This window comes from Natrix helvetica (assembly GCF_964273705.1).
Source record: "Natrix helvetica genome assembly, chromosome: 3".
In the NCBI taxonomy this organism is placed as follows: domain Eukaryota; kingdom Metazoa; phylum Chordata; class Lepidosauria; order Squamata; family Natricidae; genus Natrix; species Natrix helvetica.
In genome coordinates, this window is record NC_138549.1 from 44,734,775 (window position 1) to 44,752,777 (window position 18,003).

The window sequence follows — 18,003 nt, forward strand, 5'->3', positions numbered from 1 at the left end:
GTTTTAGCCACCCGTAGCAAAGCAGATCAAGCTACAAATTACTACAAATAATAAACTAAAACCACAACTTTCTTCCTTTATGTTTCTCTGTCAGCTTTTTTTTGGCTCCACACTTCCTTATTTTGGCTTGTCATAGTAGCCTTCTTCTGTGTTGTTTAACACTGAAAAAAAGCCCAAAATGGCTTAGGTCTTCAAAAAAGGAGTAGCCAGCTATGACAAAAAAGAGCCTCTTTTAACTTAATAAAGATTAATAGTCCTTAAAGGTGCTTAAGAAATGAAAGGCACTGTCAATTTCAAGTAAATTTCAAAGCGGTTGCTTCTTCCATGACAAACAGATTGCAGCGCCTCTCCCCAGCTTTCAGCACACAGTTGCTTCAAAGAGCAGCTCCTGAGATTATTTGCAGACCTTAGCTATATCAGAGGATCTTGAGGGATAATTCTAAAGACTTTTCCTAATCCAGGAGAGTCATATGAATTGAAGGAATACCAGTTCCTTCCATTAATAGTTGAAGAGCTACAGCCCAGGGAAAAACCCTTCAGGGATTCCTCCCTGGGCGTGTATTCAGTTGGCCATCTTTACTGGAAATGTGCTACAGCATGCATTGTCATCTGTGAGGTCTTCCATAGAGAGGTGTGTGCCTTCCCAAATCATGTCCAATCAAAAAAAATGAATGTAATTTACCACAGGTGGACTCCAGTCAAGGTGTAGAAATATATCAGCACCGCTCAAGAGAAATGGGAGGCACCTGAACTCAATTTCAAGTGTTGTTGCAAAGGGCCTGAATACTTATGCCAATGTGATATTTCAGTTTTTTTCTTTTTAATAAATTTATAGACATTTCTAAAATTCTGTTTTCACTTTGTCATTATGGGGTACTGAGTGTAGACTAATGAGGAAAAAATGAATCTCAAGAACTGTAGAATAGAATAGAATAGAATAGAATAGAATAGAATAGAATAGAATAGCATTCTTTATTGACCAAGTGTAACTAGACACACAAGCAATTTGTCTTTGGTGTATATGGTCTCAGTGTACATAAAAGAAAAAATACATTCATGAATCATAAAGGTACAACACTTAATGATAATCATAGGGTACAAATAAGCAATCAAATCATACTAGGAAATGATCATTATAAATCGTAAAGATACAAGCAACAAAGTTACAGTCATAAGGGGAGGAGATGGGTGATAGGAACAATGAGAAGATTAATAGTAATAATAATGCAGACTTAGTAAATAGTTTGACAGTGTTGAGGGAATTATTTGTTTAGCAGAGTGATGGCGTTCAGGAAAAACCTGTTCTTGTGTCTAGTTGTTTATGTCCAGGATGTGAAGGGTCTGTAAATATTTTCACAGCCCTCTTTTTTTAATTTTTTTTTTAATAGACACAAACAAACAAGACACAACAAACACCATAAAACATATTCCATTACAAATTATAAAAAGTGTGTCAATTGGTTACAAAGAACTTGCGTGCATCCCTTCCACAGTCATCACCTATAATCCATATCAAATTATATATTTTACATCAAATATATTTATATATATTACTATCATCATACCTCATCCTTCATATGACTATAGTTGTTTTAACATCCCTTTATAACAAATTTTCCAAAATTCAAAGCAAAACCACATAATGGCATTCCATTGTCTATTTTCAATATCATCCAACAACATTCTATCTTTGTGAAACGTTTTACATAAAAATTAATTATGTTTGATAACAACGTTTTTAAACCTCCTTTCTTAATCACTGTTTACAATTTATATCCAATTTCAATATTATAGGCTTTCATACATAACTAAGTTTCAAAACTTCCTTTCATGGTCACCATTTAAAATTTATACCAAATTTCCTCTTGTCGAACCAATATATATGTATACATTATATCATTATCAATTATTTATCTAACTATATCCATGATCAATCCAATTTCAATATTATAGGCTTTCATACATAACAAAAATTCTAAACTTCCTTTCATGGTCACCATTTAAAAATTTATACCAAATTTTCTCTTGTCAAACCAATACATATGTATACATTATATCATTATCAATTATCTATCCAGCTATATCCATTATCACTTCATTTTTAACATAATGCTCTAATTTTAACTATTTAGCTAGTATTTTGTTAATAGTTTTCATGTCTCAACCTGTGTCTTTCCAGTAGTAGTACAGTCTTATTTCTTTTGCCTTATGTGGGATTAATCTTCTGGTTATTTCCTTAATCAACTTTGTGTGGACTTCTCTTCGCACCTTGTTGCTTGTTGCATGTCTTCTAAATTCTCAAAACCCTCCATCAGCTTCTTTAATCAGCTTATCTTTGTTTATCAGTAGTGCTTTTGTCAAAGTTCCTCTCCTTAAATCCATCAATTCTTCTCCTTTTTCTCCTTCTATACCTTGAAATCTGGGGTAGAACTCCTTTCCATATCTCTTCCCTTTCCATGTTCCATTCTTTCCATTTCCAACCACGCACAGATCACTGTCAATATCCACAGTTATCTTGCCTCTTTGTTCATTTTTCCCTTGGGTTTTTGAGACTCTAACCTCCACTTTTTCCGTTAGCTGGCTATCTTCAATTTCATCAAATTTTGCTATATTACCATCTATATTTTCCAATTTCTTCTCAATTCTCTCTGATGTTTCTAATAATTTTTGAATTTCAAACATAATATGTTGTAATGTTACGGTTTCTTCTTGGTATTGTGTCATTGTTCAATATATAAACACTGCCATTCTAGTTGGAAAACAAAGCTTTGTTTTTCACTTCTCTCTTGCTGCCAAAGAGACATCCAAAGGGCACCTGCATAAACAACCCACCTTATCTCTTTGCAAGCTAAAATCTTTGAAGTACAAGGTCAAAAGGATCAAAGAAAAGAGAGAGAAAAATATTTCCAGAACTCAGCCTCCAACCTCCGTGGCAGTGTAACTTCTTTTCCTTCTGATGTTACTGCTCTCTTTATATTCCTTTTATATCCTCTTTATATTCCAAGCTTAAAAGAAACAAGGCTCGTAAATAGAACAAAAGAAAAAGAAAAAAAACCCACCCAAGCCAGTATTGTGAAAATAAAAAAAAAGATTTAATGCATAGGTTAAAAAAAAGTAGAAGAAGAAAAGCCAATACTTTCACTTTAAAAAGTAGGAAGTGTTTGAAAAACTTCCATCCATAGAAGACAATTTATAAAAAGGATAACACACTGTCCAAAACAGCTTAAATTTGCCGCTTATTTTTTTTTCTTTTCTTTACAAGTTTGATTTGGTTTTAATCTTTTTTGGGCAGTCTCTTTTGAAAAAATAAAATTTCCTCACCAGATGGACACACTTTCTCTTTCCGCTTTCGTCCGGTTGCGGAGCTGTCCCGACTTCAGCAGCTTGGGGCTGTGCTTCTATCGCCGGCAAGAAGAGATTCTCTTGCATCAATCAGGGACTTTGTGATGTCCCTGAGATCAGCAAGACGTACTCTTCCCTGTCACCGTCTCTTTGGGATGGTTTAGATCCAGATGGACCACCCAGCGGTAAAAGTATCGGCTGAGATCTCGAAGCTCTGAGATCGCACGTCCGTATCGTTGTGATGTCAATCCTTTCCACAGCCCTCTTTTTGACTCGTGCAATATACAGGTCATCAATGGAAGTCATGTTGGTTCTAATTGTTTTTTCTGCAGTTCTAATTATCCTCTGTGTCTGCCTTGTTGGGTTAAAGAACCAAACCAGACAGTTATAGAGGTGCAGATGACAGACTCAATTCCTCTGTAAAACTGTATCAGCAGTCCCTTGGGCAGTTTGAGCTTTCTGAGTTGATGCAGAAAGAACATTCTTTGTTGCGCTTTTTTGATGACGTTTTCAATGTTAGGTGTCCATTTTAGGTCTTGAGATATGATAGAACCCAGAAATTTGAAGCTCTCTACTGTTGATACTGTGTTGTCTAGTATTGTAAGAGGTGGTAGTATGGGAGGGTTTCTCCTAAAGTCTACCACCATTTCTACGGTTTGGAGTGAGTTCAATTCCAGATTGTTCCAGCCCCACCACGAGACTAGTTATTCAAGCTCTTATCTGTATGCGGATTCATCATTGTCTCGAATGAGACCAATCACTGTTGTATCATCTGCAAACCAGTAGTCTAACAGATGGATCGTTTGAAATGCAGTCATTGGTTTATAGAGAGAAGAGAAGTGGAGAGAACACACAGCCTTGCGGGGGCCCTGTGCTAATTGTACAGGTATCCGATGTGATTCTGCTTAGCTTCACCTGCTGCTTTCTGTCTGTTAGGAAGCTTATGATCCACTTACAAGTGTGATCCAGTACCACTAGCTGGTTTAGTTTAGTTAGAAGAATATCTGGAATGATGGTATTGAATGCTGAACTGAAGTCTATAAAGAGGACCCTTGCATAAGTCTTTGGAGATTCAAGATGTTGTAGATGTAGTGCAGAGCCATATTAACAGCATCATCTGTTGATCTGTTTGCTCGGTATGCAAATTGCAGGGGGTCTAACAGTGGATGCGTGATGGTTTTCAGGTAAGACAGCACTAGCCTTTCAAAGGTTTCCATAACTGCAGATGTTAGAGCAACTGGTCTGTAGTCATTCACTTCCTTGATGGAGGGCTTTTTCGACACTGGAATAATAGTAGAGCACAGTGGTGGGTTGCAGGCAGTACGCCCCTGTACGGGTGTACCAGAGCCTGCCTGGAGCACCGGGTACTGTTCCAGTACGGTGCTCCGGAGGGCCCACCCGAGCTCCTTACCATGTTTTAAAGCTGTCGGCACTTCCACGCACGTGCATGGCGCGTACAGCACCTGCACAACGCTCCGCCAAGTAGTTGGAGCATTGCGGAGGCTTGTGGAAGCGTTGTTTGCAGCTACAACGCATGCGTGTGCTGTGCGTGTGCTTGTGGGTGATGCCAGGGTCGTTCCAACTGTACTGGTTGGAACGGGATCCGGAACCCACCACTGGTAGAATGTTTGAAGCAATTGTAGAATCAAGCTGCAGCATAACAAAATTGACAAAAGTGAAGGGGGTCTGAATACTTTCTGAATGCACTGTATATCTGCTCATAGTAGAATACTCACTAAAGAGAGGAAACTGCCTAGAGAAACTGTAAGAGATGAAATTCTGATAGAAAGCTAGGTTAGATGGTGTGCTGAAGGCAAAAAACCAACGCTTTGTATAAGAGAATCCTTTTGCCTACTTTGTTATTGAAAGGGACAGCTGAGTGTCAAGAAAAATAGAACCAATTGAATGCAGGGGGGATAGGTTACTTCAGCCTGAATGGTAAACAAGTAAAGATAATAATTTAATAATTTATAAACCTTTATGTCAACTGACTCTCAATGATTCTGGTTGATTCACAACAATCAGAGAAATTACAATAAAACATAAAAATAAAGAAAAATGATGGTTCATATGTTGAAATGAAAAATTTCACTTTCCCATACCAAGTGAAAATCAGGTCATAATATAATTGCATTTAAAAAAATAAATGGAACCAAAGAAAGGATATACTGAGGAAGTTGGATATTCTCAAAATCAGAGAGGATAAAAGTTTAAAAGATAAAAGATACACTGATGTGGTGGGAGTAAGGATAGTTTCAAGGGTAGAAAAGTACAAACACATACATATAGTGAATCAATTATAAGCTAGTTTTAGCAATTTTATCTTTCCTTTTTCTTATCATATGCCTTTAATTTCTTTAAATTATTATTCCTCATTCTTTTTAAGCAGTCTGCTTAAGAGTGCTTAGAAAAGAGTGCTTGAAAAGAAGCATTATGATTTTTTTATGGATACCTGATATGGGATATTGTCAGACGATAAGAGGTCAAATTATCACATATAGTTTGTATAAAAAACATCCAGCAATTGGCTAAGGTACCATTTTTGGAGAAGAAAGTTAAAGAACTACTGTTTGTAATCCCATTTATCTCCTGATGTCTTTTAAATATGAATTTACTAAGTTTCATGTTTATAGGACTTAATTTTTATTACAATAGACAAGATACTGAGAAAAGAGAAAGAATTCTAGTAAAATATTAGCAGCGAGAGTTACACAGGAAATACAATATTGACTCCAATAAAAATATGATTTCAGATTGATTAATCAACAGATTTTTAATTTTATTCTAAACTCTGTAGTTATAATTATTAGAAATATAGCACTAGCAATAGCACTTAGGCTTATATACTGCTCCATAGTGCTTTACAGAACTGGCTGGGCAGTTTACAATGTCAGTGTTATTTGCATATTGCCCCCAACAGTCTGAGTCCTCATTTTACCAACCTTGGAAGGACAGAAGGCTGAGTCAACCTTTTAGATTTTATATGGATAGATCATTTCTACCCAAAAGTCAATCTGACGTACATTGCAGGAAATGATTAATCTTAATTAAATTGTTTTTCTTCAATAAATTCTCACTATAATTAACTCTAGGTAATGGGAAAGATTCCTAGCCCTGATAGATTGCTTCAACACTTTTATGAAATATGTTTTGTTCATAAAAGCAGGATACAAATAAATAGAACAATAATAATGATCATATCTCTTGCCTCATCTTCTCTACCAAATACTTTGCCTTTTGATTTTATACCTTACATATATTTAGGTTAGATTATTTTTATATATAGTGCTATATTTAATGAAATATCAACATTGCAACTTTTTCAATTAAATAATATATTTTTTCCAGATTACAAATAAAAGCAAGGAGTCCATATGGGAATTCATCAAAAGTTTATTGGATGCTTGGTCAGGATGGGTTGTTATGCTACTTATAGGACTGCTGGCAGGTAATTTTATATTTACTTATTAAACGTTGTGCATTGTAGAGATAGTTGTTTATGCTGGGTATATAAATGTGATATCTTTCATTTCAGCATTTCAAGGCTAAATACTATTTTTGGGGGAGATAGAAATGCTAAATATTTATGCAGAATATTGACAATAACAGCACAAAGAAATAATAATATTTATAATTTGAAATAGGGAATAACAATTGTGATATATAATTTTAATTTTTTTAGTCCCAAATAGATCTATTACTAGTGAAAATAACAACAACAATTTTCTGGTTAATTGATAATAATTTGCAAAACCTTATGTTTCTTTATTAAATTTATATAGTTGCCCATATATACACATACACATGCATGCACACACACGCACACACACACACACATACACACATTCCACCATTAAGAGCAGTTGATAACATTCTGAGAAATCATTAGAATTGTGGTACTAAAACGCATTCATAATATTGTGATTAATAATGCTAATAACAAAATGATTTTTAATTATTTGTTATTTATCATTAATAATATATTAACCAGAAATAATATCTCTGGACTTTAACTAGTGCTTTTTGGCTTGCTATGAATAAACAACAAATGTTCTTCTAGTGTTCGGCTGAAATATGTAATTGGATCCATGCATAATTCATGAAGCAATATGACATTGATTCAGGCAAGCTCTTATAAAGCAGTCACTAAAAATGCTATTTAATTTTTTCCTTGTTATAAGTTACCACTTGATGTCACTGTTGTACTATGTTATTTTAAAAAGTGCCAACTATTTGGAACGGAAACACAATATTACAATGTCAAAATGGAAGGCATAAAAAGTTCATGTATTTATAATACAATATAAACCAGTTGTAAACATTTAATGCTACAAGTTAATGATGTTTTTACCATAAATATATAAAAATAAATATTGAAAATATATATATAAATGTTTTTTGAGTGACGTGGTGAGCCTAGTGGTGAAGATGGAGAGTTCAATCCTAGGCAATAGCAGATGTTTCTCTCCTAGGGTGCAAAGGAAAAAAAATACGTGCAGAGAATTCCTCATGGCGTCGGAAAGGGCATCCGGCCAGTAAATGCTCTGCTCCATCCAGTCACCCCAACTCTATCCCAAATTAAGGGATTACAGGGTTGTTAAAAGAAAGCTTTTGTTTATGGTATTTTTAAATTGAATCAGTGTCTGCTTTTAGGTCAGTAGTTATGCACACTGCCTACTTCAGGGGTGTCCAAACTTGGCAACTTTAAGACTTGTGGACTTCAACTCCCTCTGCTGGCTGGGGAATTCTGGGAGTTGAAGTCCACAAGTCTTAAAGTTGCCAAGTTTGGACACCCCTGGCCTACTTCTTCAACTAGTGGTCTTAACCTATTGTGAACTTTAGTCAATAATCCCAAACCCAAGTTTTCACCTTATCAATTTCAGCTGCTCATGGAATGATCTAGATAAGAATGTATTTTCTTGTTTTTAAAACTTATTTAGACTAATAATTGTTTGTGTTGTTCATAAGTTATTAGAAGTGAGTCAAGAAAAGCAATTCGTATTTTAAGAGAAACATTACATTGCATTAAAAAAGCTTATAGAAAGATACAAGGAAACAATTCTCATCTTTTGTTTGGCAAGTTTCATTCACTCACTCACTATTGTAGGTGCTAACATGTGTAATAAATGCTCTTGAAAACACCCTATAGCTATGAGGTGGACAGTTTTCCTAACTTGTTATTTTGGTAACTGTGGGGTGACTTAATATGGAGTTACGTTTGTATCCAACTCATATTCAAGAGACATTTCTGCAAGAGCATGTTCAAACTCATTTCTCAGCATCTATCGTTTGGATCTTTCTTTAACACCTATTTCTCACCCTGTTAGGCACATTGGCTGGAGTTATAGATTTAGCAGTGGATTGGATGACTGATTTGAAAGAAGGAGTCTGTTTAGAAGCCTTTTGGTATAGTCATGAGCAGTGTTGCTGGACATCCAATGAAACTACTTTTGAAGACCGGGACAAATGTCCTCAGTGGCAAAAGTGGTCTGAACTTTTAGTTAACGAATCTGAGGTATGGTTATAGTTTTGCTGTAATTTACATACTAATTGTTTAATGTTTTAACATGGCACTGTCATGAAAACATGCTGCACTAAACTGAAAAATGCTCTATGTGTAATTATCTAGGCTACAGAAATTTGGACCATTCCTAGATGGTAGCAAAGAAGTACAATGACCCTCTAGTATTATAATAATCTAAAGTTTTGCAGCACGTAGCTCTAATATTTCCTCTCAGTTAGACAAAAAATAAAAATTATGCCATTTATTTCTCTCTCTCTCCTATCTCTCATCTCTCTCTCTTTATATCTCTATATTTCTCTATCTTCGTTCATTTTATGTCTGTTTTTTAATCTTATAGTGGTTTGTTCAAGTAGTTAGTTGCCTCAGTGTTAAGTAATGATGGTTTGTAAGGTGACTGCAGGCATATTTACATAAATTTAGTTTATCATTGTGTCATCACTGTCTCAACATAGCAGTAAGTCCAAAATATTGCTTATACGCCTTTTTGGATGAAATCTTAATTTATATGTGACAAACTGAGACAAACATTTATTGCCTGCATCCCCATATATTTATTTATTAAGGAAAGAATTTGTGTTGAAATAGTCACTCTGTTATGGACTGTAATTTTCAGTCCATAATTATTCGTGAAGGAATAAAGATTATTGTCATACTGGTCTCTTATTTAAAAATATGCCACAACAGTTGTAGCAATAAGAATTACTCAGGGAATCAAAGCATCAAAATAGATGCCATTCATTTCAGATCTGCCTGGCACAACTTGGGGGGCCTCACAGGCATCCTGACATAAAAAGAAGAAGGTGGGAAGGATGATAGAGGGAAAGATGAAAGGGTGATAAAGAGATAGAAAATCGGGAGAGGGGATGACAAGTGATAAGGACCGGAGCAGCTGGATCCTGTTTGCACCAGCATCCCACAGCCAGGCATCCTAAGAAATATACAAATTATCCTCAAACATCTCAAAATACTCAAAACATCTTGGCGAGCTCCGGTTGGTTGGAAATGGACTGGTCACAAGGGGGGGGGATGTCCTGGGGGCAAACCTATTCCTTATTTTTATATCCAACAAGCACGGTAGTTTCAGAGCTCGCTTCACTTTACTGCAACTACCACTCTTAGTAAAAGAACCATTTGCTTTTAACCAAATGGAGTCGAAGCCATTTCTTTCCTAAGAGATCAGATTAGGACAGTTCATCTAGGTTTTAGGCTTGAATAAGTAAAGCCAGATATCAAAATTAGCAGAAGAATCTCCAGTCATTCATCATTCTGTGCAATAGGTGAGAATATAAGCAGTGGTGGGGATTCAATCCACTTAACAACCGGTTCACCAAAAATGTGAGTGTGCGCCCATGCACGTGTGCATGGCTTCTCTGCATGCAAGGTTTCCGCCATGTGGCAAGGGTTGACCGAGCAGCCTTTCGAGGTCTGCTCCACTCCATCTCTGCACTCTGGGGCAGCCGCTGCTTCTCTCCAGTGCTGCTCTTGCTGGATCACCACTTTATTCTAAGTCTCATCCGGAAAATGTACAGCATAGAGAATCAGCATCCATGTTGAATGCTGCTTCTCTGTACTGTGCGTTTTCCAGATAGAATTACACAAGAGACGCTCTCTCTCCCAGCAAGAGCAGTAGCAGAGAGAAGCTGCCACTGACCCGGAGACCACATGGAGCGTCTCTGCAGTGACCAAGCCTCGGCAAGGACAACTGCAAGATCTCTGCTACAGCGCTTTAGGTAAGGAGAACCTGGACATAGTTTGAGGCCAGAGGGGGTGACGGCATGCGGGTGGAGGTCCGGGGCCAGGCTGGAGCTGGGGAATAGCACATTCCCTGACCTGGCTGAGGTGAGCGGCAAGCAGGCGGCAGATCTGGGGCAAGGCAGGAGGTGGGGGAATGCCATGTTGCTGGGCCCCAACAAAAGGCGAAAGATGAGCAGGTGGCGTGCTTTCCTTTGGTGAGCACAGCAGGCGAGGTGCAGAGGTGAGGTGCAGAGGCTAGCTGGACTGCATGATGAAGGGAAGATAATATATAGGGCAGGGTGGAGCAGGCGGGGTGGGATGGCGTGGCTAGTCAGTGTTTGATTTTACCAGTTGTCCGAACTGCACAAAATTATAACACCGGTTCACCCGAACCGGTCCAAATTGGCTGAATCCCACCCCTGAGTATAAGTGGGAAACATACATTTGTTACAATAACATTTTTTTATTATTTGCCAGACTTGAAAAAATTCAAAAAAAAATTATGCCTATGTGAAATGCTATTCTTTTAACCTCAAAGCATCTTATTAAAGCTTCAAAAAGCACTATAAATATTCAGCAATGGATTGTATTTATTTAAAATAGTTCACCGGTCTACTATTTTTCAGCCTTAATTCCCCCACCCCACTTTTTGTATAGACTGTAACTTTTGCTAACTTTACTAAGACAGTTTACAAAAGCAAACAAAACTGATTTGAAATGAAGGAGTTTTAATGGGAAATACTGCCGTTTTCAGTCCCAACTCATGTAAAATTGCTTTAATTTGATCTGCCCTCTTAATTTATAGCTACAGTACCTCTGCAATAATTTAGGCCTCAGTGATCAATATTCACATTATGTTTCCTTGTATGTTTTGAAATAATAATTGCGATTTCCATAAATTGCTTTTTTGAGGTCCCATGTTGGAAGACATGCAGTTCCCAATTGTAGGTGTTTATTTGGGAGTAAGTTCTCTGACATTAAAAAAAACTTATTTGGGGGTAAATACTGCACAACCCATGACCTGTTGGGTCATCTTTCTTCCACATATAATGTAGGCTGGTACTGCTTCCCCTCACCTCACAATCCTCGTTGGGAAGGCTCCTCTCCCTCCTCCTCAGCTGACCATGGATCTGCCTGCTACTTTATTGTAGTGGGGGAGAATAAAGGGAGCTAAAGACCGCAAGGAAAACTACATGACTACCAAGGGTGGGTTCTGGCAGTCACTCTTGCCGCTTTGCTCATGGATGTGCCTGGTGTGCACTTCATGCGCATGTGCAGTGCAATAAAAATTGTTCTGTGCATGTGCAGAAGCAAAAAACAAGATCACAATGCCTATGGCACCACCAGAAGAACCGGTTTGGCGGCGTAGCGGGCCTGGGTCACTGCCAGTCCCAGCAACCCAGGCCGCCAAACCACTACCAGTTCGGCCCCATTCCAGCATGCCCCCAAGGACCCCTTTCTCCAGTGGGCTTACTCTGCCAGCTGTATCCAGCTATCCTTTTCTAGCTAGTAGGCATACAAATTGCTTCCTAATGAGTCCCTCACTGCCCACTATTGTTAAGAGATTTCAATTTTTGGGTTCCATTCCAAAGAAGTCAATTATCTGCCCATCAGATCTTGCTGACAGTTGATTTGGTACAGTGGCCAGAATAAGACAGGAAAGGTGGGGATATGCCCCTCCCATCTTCCCTTGCTCATTTATTTCAATTACATGGGAGTAATGGTTCCTGAATTTTAAGTTATTTAAGTTAGCTCACTTGAAATACCTTGGTCAGGGGTGTCAGACTGGCAGCCCATGGGCCAGATGTGTCATGTCATGATATGTCACATGACCCGATCACGTTTGACACCCATGACCTTGGTTCAAAACTTGTTGCTCTATGATGCTCCTTCTAGCCTAATTGACAAGACAAGATTATAAATGGACAAAGAGACAGGAGAGCTTTAGTAATATATAGATGCATCAGACTGCAGATTTCAAGGAACATATTTTTGTGGTTAAATAAGTCAAATATGAAAAATATACTGTTCGAATTTTATAACATAGTTGATGAAGAAATTGTGCTTCATATACTCCCACTCTCCCATACAACCAACATAAATATACCACTTTTTTGGACTGTCTTAAAGTGATCTGTTCTTGTTTCTTTTCCCTTTTTAGGGTGCCAGTGCTTACATTCTAAATTACTTCCTATACATCTCATGGGCATTGTTGTTTGTTTTCCTGGCTGTCTCCCTTGTGAGAGTGTTTGCTCCTTATGCCTGTGGATCAGGAATTCCAGAGGTAATGTCTCCTTACTTGATTGGTATAACTTTGACATTGGGAGTAAAAGGAGAGGGAATAATTTTCTACAATGCAAATTTCAGGCAAACTCAGTCTGCAGTCCTTGCTAATGGAGATGAAAGTAGGAAAAGGAAAGGAAATTGCTGACTTTAAAGCTGGCCACTTTATTTATTTTTATTTATTTATTTGTCAAGCAAGTATAAGATAACAGACATAAGTATAAACATGACTATGAATACATGAAATGGATACGAATAAATGGGGAAATTAGAACAGGGACGGTAGGCACTTTGATGCACTTATGCACACCCCTTACAGACCTCTTAGGAATGGGGTGAGATCAATGGTAGACAGTTTAAAGTTAAAGTTGTGGGAGTTTGGGGAAGAAACCACAGGTAGTGCATTCCAGGCATTGACCACTCTGTTGCAATCGAGTTTGGAGCAGTTTACCTTAAGTTTGTATCTATTGTGTGCTTGTGTATTGTTGTAGTTGAATCTGAAGTAGTCATTGACAGGTAGGACATTGTAGCAGATAATTTTATGTATTACGCTTAGGTCAGACTGAAGGTGGCGTTGTTCTAAGTTGTCTAAGCCCAAAATTTCAAGCCTGGTTGGCATAAGGTATTCTGTTGTGAGCAGAGGAGTGGAGGACTCTTCTCATGAAATATCTCTGGACTCGCTCAATTGTATTAATCATAGTATTATAGGGTTTCCTGCCTAGGCAGGAGGTTGGACTAGAAGACCTCCAAGATCCCTTCCAACTCTGTTATTGTATTTTATTGTATTAATGTTAGATATGCAGTGCGGGTTCCAGACAGATGAGCTGTATTCGAGAATTGGTCTAGCAAATGTTTTGTATGCTTGGGTTGTGTTTTTCAGCATGGAATATTCACCTATCTTGAAAACGCAAAATAATTGCTGACCTGCCTAGACTTCCTAGTAGTTTCACAAAAATATGATCAACCAACTTTTGTTCTTCTTTCTCTTCCAGATAAAGACCATCTTAAGTGGTTTTATTATTCGAGGATACCTAGGGAAGTGGACGCTCTTAATCAAAACCGTAACTTTAGTTCTGGTGGTATCCTCAGGACTCAGTCTTGGCAAAGAAGGGCCTCTCGTGCACGTAGCCTGCTGCTGTGGCAACTGCTTTAGCAGCCTATTCTCCAAATATAGCAAGAATGAAGGAAAAAGGAGAGAGGTATTAATAGTTTCACCATTTCCTTCATTCACCTAATTTTCTGTGAATATTTTCCACAGACTACTAACATGTGGATTGATGTTTCCATATTAGGTGCTGTCAGCTGCAGCTGCTGCTGGTGTCTCTGTTGCCTTTGGTGCACCCATTGGGGGGGTCCTTTTTAGTTTAGAAGAGGTAAGACGTATTTTTAATGTCATAAACTGAGCAAATGCTTTGTATGGCATATTTTATTGGCCGTTGTTCCTGCATTGTTTTACTTTAGACAGTGGGTGGCAGTCAGCTCAAGGGACAGAAATCATTAGAGGAAGAATGGAGTTAGATAGATATCTCTGAGCTGAGCTGGTGACTAGAAGCTGGAATTCAATATAATGCAAACACAAGCAACAGAACATAACTCAGCTAGTGTCTTAAACTTCAAAAGCACTGATTTTAATAAACTCAGAGAGACCCTAAGGAAAATCCTATGGATGAAAATTCTGAAGGGAAAAACAACTCAAAAAGCATGGGAAATTAAAAAATACAATCATAAAAATCTAGTCCAACACAATACCACTGAAAGAAAAACTAGACATCCAAAAAGAAACCAGCATGGTTGCCCAAAGATCTCTCTGAAAAACAAAAAGGACAAATACAAAAAATGGAAAGAGGGACACATGACTAATGCTGATTATCAGAAGTCAGGAAAGCAAAGGCTCAGAATGAACAAAGACTTTCAACATATAAATAACAAGAAAACAGTCAAGGAAACAGTAGGCCCACTTAAGAGAGAAGATGGCAAGGAAGTAACAGGCAGCAGAGAGAAACAGATTCTTTGCATAAGTCTTGAAGCAAGAAAAAATTATAGCCAAACCTACTAAAAACATAATTTTTAAAGACAGACTAGAAATAAAAATTAAAATAAGCAAGGAAATGGCTAGATAACACCTATCTGATCTTGATGAATATGTATCACTGGGATATCCCAGAGTTCTGAAGGAGCTGGCAGATGTTATCTCAGAACCATTGTACCATATCTTTCAAAAATCCTGAAACAAGAGGGAATTACCTGAGGATTGGAAAACAGCAAATGTGGTTCCCATCTTCAAAAAAGGGGAAAAAACAGACCCAAGAAACTACAGACCAATCAGTCTATCTATACCTGGGAAGATACTGGAAAAAATAATTTTAAAAAAATCAGTATCTGCGAACATCTAGAAACAAAGAAAGTTATAACTAGTAGCCTGCATGTGTTTGTTAGGGTAAGATCATGTTAACCAATCTTATTTCATTCTTTGACAAAGTGACTAAATTAGTAGACCAGCGAAATGCTTTGGACATTGTATACTTAGACTTTAGGAAGGCATTTGACAAAGTAGACCACAACCTACTTTTTGGTAAACTAGAAAAATGTGGGATAGACAACATCACCACCAGATGAATTTGTAAATGGCTGACAAGCCGTGCTCAACTAGTAGTCCTTAATGGTACTACATCTACAAAGAAGGAAGTAAGTAGTGGGGTCAGGAGTGGATTTCAAAAATTTTTACTACCAGTTTGGTGGGTGTGGCTAGATGGGGGGGCATGTGACTGAGTGGGCATGGCCAACTTGGCATCACTCACGCACATTCAGTCACATGATCCCCCCAGCAACCCACACCCACCGAAGCAGTGGCAAAAAGTTTTGAGGGGTGTGTGTGCACCAAGCCGGGGCTCTTCACTGCCTTTTGGGGGGGGATCCCCAGAGCACCTTTATTTTGTTTCATGGGCTCCCTCACAGGCAGCTTCTCTTTCTGGCCCACAAACAGAAAACAAGGTTACTATCTGGCCCCCCTTCCCTCAGTCTCCACATTGCTGCCCACTGCCAACTCGACTCTGCGCGGAGTGGGCTGTGGAGGGTGCCATAACCAGATTGATCAGGGCAGCGTGCTGCTCCAAGAAGCCCAGCATCCTGAAGAGGTCCTTGCGGGGCTCCACCAGCTGCAAAGCGTGGCACGAGGGACAGAAGCCCCTGAACCCAGCAGTGCAACACAACTCCAGCAGCAGCACCCAACTGCCTGGGATCGGGCCTGCCGCGGGGCCCTTGCGCACAACGCCTGCCGCCCCCATCCCGACCCCGATCCCAAGAGGTCAATTGCTGCTGCTCTTGGCGCACTGAGCCGGGCCGCAGGGCTGGCCGGGTGCCATCCCGCATGTTGCACTCCCTTCCCAGCTTTCACTCACACCTCTGTGCCATTTTCGGGCTGCCATAAAAAAGAGGGGGTCAATTTATTTTCCAAAGCATCAGAGGGCAGGGCATCCTGGAATTAAGGAGAAACTTCCCAACAAGGAAGACAATTAACCAGTGGAAAAGCTTGCTCCAGAGGTTGTGACAGCTTCATCACTGGGTCTTTTTAAGAAGAGACTGGACAATCACTTGTCTGAAATATAGGGTCTCCTGCTTGAGCAGGGGGCTGGACCACTTGATCCTGATTGATTAAAATATTTTGATACTGCTGCTCTTATGCTTGCAAGGCCTTACATCAATTGAAAACATTCCTAAAAGTAAGATTATCCAGAAACAGATGTTGTTGTTTTATCTTCAATTTTATTTTAGTGACCACAATGGGTCCAGCAACTTAGTTATTAAGTGAAGCAGTCACTAAGTGAACTGTTCTTACTGTATGTTCTTACTTCAGCTTTCCTTTCCTTTCATCTGTGAAAATCATAAATGCTTTTTCATTACCATTGTGTTTGTGAACTGTTGCTATACAAGGCAGTAGCTAAATGAGAACTATTTTATTCCTCAATTGTAATATTTTGTATTTCTCTGAGCCCCTTCTTGGTGAGACGATATACCATTAATCCAGAAGCTTCCTTGCTGTTGGCTGGCCTGGAGGATTAAGTCATTTACATGGGTATATAAAGAACAAACTGAAATGCCTTAAGATGCATGGAAAACATCTAGCCTTGATATTGTAAAAACCGGTAGCATAGCAACAATGTTGTTAAGAAAGAATAATTTATCACACATACATCCTTTTTAGAAGATAACAGCAAAATATCATATTATAAATTGATGGGGATGGTACGAACCACTGTACTGCTAGGTAAAAATGGCTTAACAATAGATATTTAGTATCATGAAAAGGCAACAATTTGTCATATGCCTCATTTAATATTCAGTCATTTTATTAAAAGTGATACAAATGCACTTCCCCTCAATTTATTCTTTAAAATAACTAGCAAGTGAAAAGGCAATTCTCTTTTGCAATCCATGAACCATATGGCAAGATTACCTTCCTATGAAAAGTACATATCAATTTCACAGTTGTATCAAACCAATTTTTATGTGGCTACCATTAAAACTCAAAAGAGGGTTAAACAGGGGTGCATTTTGGTCCTCCTGCTTTTCAACTTCTATATAAACAACATGGTGAAATGGCTAAACAAACCAAATTACCAGCCTCCCAAAAATAAGGGATCGAAGCTGCTCTATGCAGATGACAAGGTGATCCTTTCCAGGTAGGCCTTAAAAGAGTGCAGTTTTTAATTGTATATTTACTGAGCATTTTTATTTGTTCTGGTCTCTGGTCTAAGACTAATAAATTGATTGAATTGAACATGGCTACTAATAAAAACTGGGAGACATAAACGATTATATAAAATAATATGATGAAATGTAAGTATACGATGAAACTTTCCCCTAGATTCTCTTTTTTTCACCAAAATGGATATTATGCACCTGTAGAATTCTTTGGTACTTTAATAGCAGTGGTTATGGGATCCTAGTATCACCTGAAAATGTGAAAGTAGCTTGCTTGCTTGCTTATTTATTTATTTATTTGTTTGTTTGTTTGTTTATTCTATCTCTGCCGTGTGCTTGTGTAATTCTAATAATATATTCAAAAATAGTGTAATCTTTCATCACTTTTAACCTTCTACAATCCTATCCTTGGACTGCAT

At 38.1% G+C, this 18,003-nt stretch overlaps 1 protein-coding gene across 1 annotated transcript in view; it reads left to right on the top strand.

The window, feature by feature from the left end:
- Nucleotides 1-18,003, top strand: part of CLCN4 (chloride voltage-gated channel 4) — a 37,665-nt gene that overhangs the window by 4,568 nt on the left and 15,094 nt on the right. Inside the window, exons 3-7 of the mRNA XM_081948742.1 lie at nt 6,691-6,790; nt 8,670-8,857; nt 12,762-12,884; nt 13,876-14,082; nt 14,176-14,256. Coding sequence (XP_081804868.1) covers nt 6,691-6,790; nt 8,670-8,857; nt 12,762-12,884; nt 13,876-14,082; nt 14,176-14,256 — 699 coding nt within the window. The remainder of the gene's footprint in view (nt 1-6,690; nt 6,791-8,669; nt 8,858-12,761; nt 12,885-13,875; nt 14,083-14,175; nt 14,257-18,003) is intronic.